Below are 7,500 nucleotides of genomic sequence, written 5' to 3'. Positions count from 1 at the left end.
TACACTGTAAAAAATATAATGTGTTGAATTGACTTCACCCAGACATGTCATCAATGTCTTTACACTATACAGTTAAATCTTAGTTGTTATGACATATGACATTATGTCAATCTGTAAGGTCACGTTTAATTGTAAATTATTAAACAATACATATTGGCATAATGCAGCAAGATTACTTGAATGGGTTAACATGTATACAAATGTTAAAGTAATAATGTTGTTTCTACAGTGTACAAGTAACACTTTAGGTAACCAATCAATTTTCACAGAAACACGGAGAGCACCACTGTACATCATGCGCTGTCTGAGGCAATCGAAACAGCTAGCCAATGGCAAAGCTAAGCTGTCATGAAAGGCACATTCTGATAGGTCTGAATTGAATGATGTCACTTCAATCACAGTTTGAGGGGCTTCCATACCCCACAAGGGGAGTGACCATGTCAACAAAAAAAATAATCAGGAAAAAAAGGAGTAGAACTTGCTATCAAATACTAGCAGAATAGAAAGATGAACCAGCGTTTTGATAACAGATTTCTGCACTACCGAACAGACCCAACAGTTTTTAAACTAAGGCTAGAAGAGATGGCCATTGAACGTTGCATGGCCACTTCTGTGTCAACTAAAAACTGTGGGGTTTTTGATATACTGTAGCCTACTAGGTATCAAACTGGCATGATCAACATGCCTGAAGAACAAAAGTGTGTTTTGATCAAACAAAAAGACTCTAAAGCAAACAGGAAGTGACATCATGCATGCACAGCCCAGCAAGGTGGGAGTGACACATGCCACGCCTTTATTTTCCGTTTTTTTTTTGTTTTTTTTTTGTAAGAGGTGCCCCCGGGTGTTGAGGAGGACCCACTCACCAACCGCAAGGTCCTGACAACTTCACGCTCCCTCGGCTAGCCAGAGAGGGCATTGCAGAAGAAGAGGCAGAGGCAGAGTCAGGGTCAAAGGGCAAAGGGCAAAGGTCAGCAAACAAACAAATCGCAGAGAAGAGTAAGTGGAGGTGGAGGAGGATGGGGGGATATAAATCAAACGAGAGCAGAGGGAACTCAAGACAGAAAGGGAGAGGAGTAGAAAAAGACAGAGAAAGAAAAGAGAGTGAAACTGGGCTCAAACTGAGGTACATGACTTTCAAATTGTATTGAGTTTTGACGCCGAGTTGTGCCTCACATATAAAGACAATTTGAATCGACAACCTAATCTGCAACTTTATTCCACACGATTTTTTAAACAAATCTTTCAAAATTAATTAATTGCCTTCTTTCACTTTGCCAACATTATGAAATAAAATTATAAATAAAAACTCGTTTAAAAATATGATGATAATTTGAAGCTTGGAAGCACTATCACTTCATATCATGTACGTAGATGTGTTCTGGACTGAATGGTAACACATTTTTGAAAGGTCGCATCACGATACCTTCTTGCACCACGATACAGTATCGTGTCTCTGTATATCGCAATTTCTCGGTTTGATACAATATTGTTATAGCCCTAATAATAACGCACACTATACTCAACACTCGCACATCCGAAACATGTCTGATATCTATGATTTGGGATCAAACACTCTTTACAACTGGCCAAATTCTTTGTCAGAATGTTACCGGTGATGGAGTAAACTTAAGTCGAGAATTGGGCCAATATTCGTGTAGTTTGAGCCCAGCTTTAGAGAGTGAGAGTGAAGGAGGGAAGGAAAGGAAGGAGAGAAAAGAGAGGAAGAACAGTAGGGAAAGGATCGAGTGAAAAAGGAAATGAAAAAAAGTGATCCAAGTGAGATAAGCCAGAAATCGAGATATTAATCTGTTAGAGCAGTGTAAACAAAATGCTAAGGTGCCGTGAAGAACATAAAGACTAATAATGGTCAACCAAACAGTGGTCATATCAATATCAATCAAATGCGTGTGAACAAAACCATTAAGTCTAACAGTTATACAGTACATGTAGTCTTATTACCAAGACAGGCATTCCAACATGCAATATAACAGGTGATCAACTCAATTCCCACACACAATACTGACAACAGAAGAGAAGTAAAGAGGTTACAGCAGGTTAGGTGAAAACTTAAAAAGGCAAATCTTGGTGTACGAAAATCATTTTCCAACTGAGGTTAAGAAGCAACCAAACGGAGTGAGGCTGAGACTTGATACCAGGAAGAGAGGGGGATTGTGGGTACTTGTGTGTAACCACACTGGACTCCTCTAATACTTGAAGTTCACATACTAATGGGGGTCAGGCCTTACTCCAACTTTCATGCCACTGTTTTAAGGGCAGCTAAACCTTTATTTTCTGTGTCATTTCTCAATGACTCTGCATTTGAAACCTGTCCAGTTGATGGAGAATCTGCTTCCGGGTCAGTGTTATCGCTAGGCTAGCTGCTAACCGCTGCGGTCGGTACTCACCAGTGTCTCTCCCGAGAGCACCTCCAGCAGCGAGATGAGGTTGTGTCCATCTCGGAGGTCCTCGTAGAGGTCTGTGATGTGCCTCTGAGCCTAAAACAGGGGGAGGAAAACAAAACAAAAATATGAGATGATATGTAATAATGCATTGTGTTAGCCATTCCCCTGGAAATGTATTCTTGACCTTACAAGAAAGTATTTTTTAGTGATGTTCAAACAAATGATGTATAATCAGTATAATCAGTGTTAGGAAACCTACAATGAAGTTTATGATTGGAACCAAAACATTGGGATCTAGACTAACGACATTAGGCACCATGGCACATATCTTGTACATTCTGTTAGGGGTTAAAAAATAGAACACACAGGGAGATAGTTGGTAATCATTTCATCAGTGGAGAATTCACTAGACCTACATTATTGGTTCAACACACAAATATGATGAAATACTAGAAAACTATTTGATTTGGTACATAGAAACAATCAGAGACATTCTTTGAAATAAAGTAGGATTCAATGATCAATGTAAGCAATTTTTGTCTCAAATGTGAAGTTAGGTCTAGTTTATTCTTGGTACACGAACTCACTATGCTGACATGTCTCGGAAGGACTCTTTTTGCAGTTTGTCGGTGCTGAAAAAAAAGTCAAAATAGCTTTAAAAAAAGTAACCTGTAAAAGTAACCTATAAAGTAGTATATTTCCAAAATCGTTGATGATAGATTCTCCACGCAGATGAAGACAACAATTGAAACAACTTTTTTTGTTACCTCCGCCAAGGATGTTATGTTTTTGGTCACGTTGGTTTGTATGTCTGTCTGTTTGTCTGTCTGTTTGTTTATTTGTCAGCAGGATAACTCAAAAAGTTATGCACGGATTTGAACGCAACTTTATGGAGTTGTATGAAAAGACTTAAGTGACAAGTGATTAATGAAGAAAATTCTGAAGACACCGCACACTGCTTACTGTTGTTTTTGTTACTTAATTTTTTCAGAGCGAACAACGCGTTTCCCGTCATCAGGTTCACCATTTGCTCACTCAAAGTGTTTATCAAGTGTACCATTGTCTAATGGTAACGAGCGATGAAATTGAAGAGTTCAGATGCAAAAACCCCTAAGTGCCTTTTCAGAAAATAAACTTAATTAATTTTTATTCACTACAAAGCTCTCAAAATTGCATATTTTTTATTTTATTTATGTAATATAACTATTTATATGTATTATCAAGTACATGAATGTAAACCAAACCAACAACTGGGTTCTCTAAACATATAGAAGTGCAGGTCTTCAGAAATGGAGTTAGGGGGTTTTGCATCTGAACTTAAAATACGGAAACATTCAATACACACAATTAATCACCTTTACATAGAATAGCCTATTATAATTTAATTATGATCCATGTGCAGCGAAGACCTGCCACTTCAAGCTGAAATACTTTTTGTAAAAAATTAATTAATTTTAAAAAATCCATAGGAATAGACAAACCAACTGCTACATCAATCGATATCTACATCAAGGCTACACATGGAGAACTAAAGTTAAAGTTATCTGTGGTAGTACAGTGAAGAGAGGAGATTAGAGGAGGAAAAGAGGAAGAGAAGCACACTGGGTGACAAAGAGGAAGTTGCAACGTTTTAGCTTTCAGAACAGAGACTCAGGGTTCAAGTAGTTCCCCCTCTTCTAGTCTTGGACTAAGCTTAATCCATGCATGAGGAAATATCTATCTCTATGGATTTAGTGCACAGGGAGTAACCGTGCGATCACACCGCCGGCGTTGAACGCGTGGAGAGATGCAGAAGTAATTGACTTTGTATGGGAGAGCAGGCGGCAGAAGCGTTAAAAGCTGCAAAAGCGTTTCTAGAGGCGAGGGCGTCAAAAGCGTCATAAGCAGAGGGCGTCAAAAGTTGAACTTCATCTAAAAATATATAATGAGCTCGGTTACAGCAGGCGTCAGCCAATTGAATGTTCACATTTTTCTAAACACGAGCTTCGGTTGGTCGAGATTCCTGGTTGAATGCTTCAGGTTGAATCTTTTGCCGTGTTCAACTCCTCTGACCTGTGCTTTCCAGGAAGGAGTCAGCAGCGTTCTAGCTCTTTCAACGCCGGCGGTGTGACCGCTGCATAAGAGTTTGGTGTGCAGGATTTATTGTGTCTAGTGTCTAATAGACGGGGCTTTAAGGGTTACAGTCTAGGTTGGGGTCTAGGTCTTATTTATGGTCTACGTTCCATCAGAAACACCAGACTCTGTTTACACACATATGGATATTTTTGTAAACGCATAGTTTAAAAAAAAAATCCACTTCGGCCACTTGGGCATTTAGTTGTAAGTGGACATTTCTAAAAAAAAAGAAAAAAAAAGGTTGGTGAGTGGCATGTGATTCCATGTTCACGGCGATATCGATGTGACAGTTGAGAAGCAAATTTAGAATTTAGAAGCCAATTTAGAAGCCAATTACACGTATTTGTATATTTTTGAAAACACACTTTCCTTAGCACCCAAACACAGTTTTAGAAGTCGGCTTTCAAAACTCCAGTTTTGCAAAAAATACACCTGAAGTGTGCGGATTGTCTCCTTTTTATACAGAAATTTCTACTGAATCCTGCACCTTCTAAACAGATAAGCAGTGGCCTATCACAACTTTAGTAAAAGCTCCAGTTTTTAACATTTTGAGGTCTAAAACGCACACCTGTAACAATGTTGTTGTTTTTTTTTTGTATCCATGTTTCGTGTTAATACGTAGCAAAAAAATCCATGTTTAAAAACATATCGCTTAAGTGGGATACAAAAATGTCGACAGAAAAAATATTTCAATTTCTTAATCCCTTACTGCAGAGCCTTTGTTATAGCCTTACCGTTGCCAAAATTGTAATGGGTATGTCTTAATCTCTTACCTAAGGCTCTTGGTACTGTCATAGCAATGCTGTTATGATGCAGTAGAGTATTTTCAGCGAATAGTGAATAAGGCTGCCGGCGACCCCATCTGCTGTAAGAGGCTACAATTTCTAGCCTGATTATCATCGACTTTCAAATCTCTTCGAGACTTGGTCTGACCAAGACCATATCAATTACCGTTTCCCAAATGGTATGGTTGACCCGCCTCCACAGGTTTGCTACTGATTGACTGGTGTCCGACTAAGTGGGTGGAGTTCCAATTTTTTAGGGAGATCAGAAACAATATTTACATTGCTCTTGGCCTGACTGGAAGCAACTCTGAAGCTGTTGCGTTACTAGGAGGGTGGCCCTGGCTGTACAATATCCACATGTGTGTGTAAACGTGGTCTACGACAGGGAGGGTGGGGTTGGGGTGAGTGATTAGTGAAACAGCATGCTTGTGATGTGATCAACACACACGGGCCCACTCAGCACCGGGCGGCCATTGGGGGGAACAGGAAGTGGACCTACCTCAGCTCTCCAGTGCTGTTAGAGGACCACACATAAGACACAGGAAGTGATGCGTATGGAAGGAGGAAGGAGGAAGGTGAGAGCAGAGCGCAGAGACATAGGAGACAAGTAGAGGAAGGAGGAAGGACACAGAGACACACACACAGAGACAAAACTGTGAAAGATGTCGGGAAAAAAGACCAAAAGGCTTTCTGTGTGATCAGCAGCCAAGAAACGAGAGAGAAACACACAGAAATACAGACATGCAAATTTACCCCAGCAATGGGAAGACTGATTGAGTGATTGACATTTCAAAGGGATAAATTAATTTGACGATGGATTTCCTTTTATGAGGAATGGAAATATATATATATATGATTTTTAAAGACTCAGATGTGGGAGATAAACATATTCACAGTCAAAAATGTTCACAGTTTAATCTCCACTAACATGAGACAATGGAGTTGTTAACACAGTTTAGTCAAGCGAACAGATGAAGCGTGTGATGACAGGTGTTAATCAAATTTATGTTAATTCATCTGTAATAGTAGTGAATCTATTTGCAGTGACATTCGGGTAACAACACTGTATCTGTATCTGTAAAAAAAAAAAACCTGGTTCTGTCTTTTCCTCAGTGAAAAAGCAGCAATCTCTCCATACAGCTTTGTCACTTTTCTTGTTTGGGATTCAAACTAGAATATTAATCAGGCTTATCCAAAGAGTTTAGTTGTGAACAAATGCATTTCTTCTAGCAGCTACTACCAAAAATGAAAAAAAATGTATATTTTTAAAAGCATGTGGATCTACCGAGAGAAGAGAAGGAGGGAAACCATCAATTGACACTCTGAGAAGAATGGTGCTTAGTGGCTGCTGAGAACACACACAGTCAAATACAAAATGTGGGTGGCTGGCTGTGTGTGAAACTGCACTGTCACTGTGTGACTGTCTCTGTGTGTGGCCCTCTAAGTCACAAGATGTAACCGACACTGCAGAAATCCCAGGGTAAAATCAATTTCAACTGCAGTACCTACGTAAGGGCCAAAACATACCAAGGCGGAACGGAACGGTCGCAGGACGGACGCGGTCTTTCTGCTTAGTTTTGGCCGGCGTGCTTTTCTCTGCCTTGCACACTGACAGCGTCGGCGTGCGCGGCCAGTCCTATTCAAAACCCTAGCCACAGCCAAAGCTAGCATGCTACTTTGCCATTCATTTGAATGAGACACCGCCGGTCGCCGGCGTGAAAAATACGCTCGAGTTCTATTTTCCAAATACAGCGCGGCGCGGAGCCGGCTCCCGCGCCGCTGACGCCCGACTACCGCCGGTTGGTGTGCAAGGACAGATAGGTTTCAATGTATTTTCACCGACGCCGGTAAAAAACGTGGCCGTTCCGCGACGCTTTACCGCCCTGGTGTGTAAGACCACTGACACAGTATTCCATTAGCTGCAAGAGTCTGTAGTCGTTATCATTCAACTGAACAGAGCTCTCAATGTCCACTGATTGTGTATACCATATCTCCAATGACATCGCAGGATTTGTTTTGAGTGTCTGTGTTTACAGTCAACTAGCTTTTTTTTAATCACCGCCATATTTATTGCAAGTCTATGGCAAAAACCCTATGGCTGCAACAGTGCTAAACGGAGGAAGGATAAGCTAACCAGTGGGAAAGAGGAGCTGAAGAGAGATGAGGATAGACAGGCAAATGACAGCCAGATTGGAGAT

At 40.5% G+C, this 7,500-nt stretch overlaps 1 protein-coding gene across 9 annotated transcripts in view; it reads right to left on the bottom strand.

Annotated features, from left to right (window-relative positions):
- pleca (plectin a) overlaps positions 1 to 7,500 on the bottom strand; it is a 264,642-nt gene that overhangs the window by 63,766 nt on the left and 193,376 nt on the right. For all 9 annotated transcript variants that reach the window (XM_063185990.1, XM_063185997.1, XM_063185999.1 and 6 more), the window contains exon 3: positions 2,406 to 2,495. In XM_063185990.1, coding sequence (XP_063042060.1) covers positions 2,406 to 2,495 — 90 coding nt within the window. The remainder of the gene's footprint in view (positions 1 to 2,405; positions 2,496 to 7,500) is intronic.

This window comes from Engraulis encrasicolus, chromosome 20 (assembly GCF_034702125.1).
Source record: "Engraulis encrasicolus isolate BLACKSEA-1 chromosome 20, IST_EnEncr_1.0, whole genome shotgun sequence".
NCBI classification, from domain to species: Eukaryota; Metazoa; Chordata; class Actinopteri; order Clupeiformes; family Engraulidae; genus Engraulis; species Engraulis encrasicolus.
The sequence above is the reverse complement of the archived record's forward strand: the minus strand, read 5'-3'. Positions and strand labels throughout refer to the sequence as shown.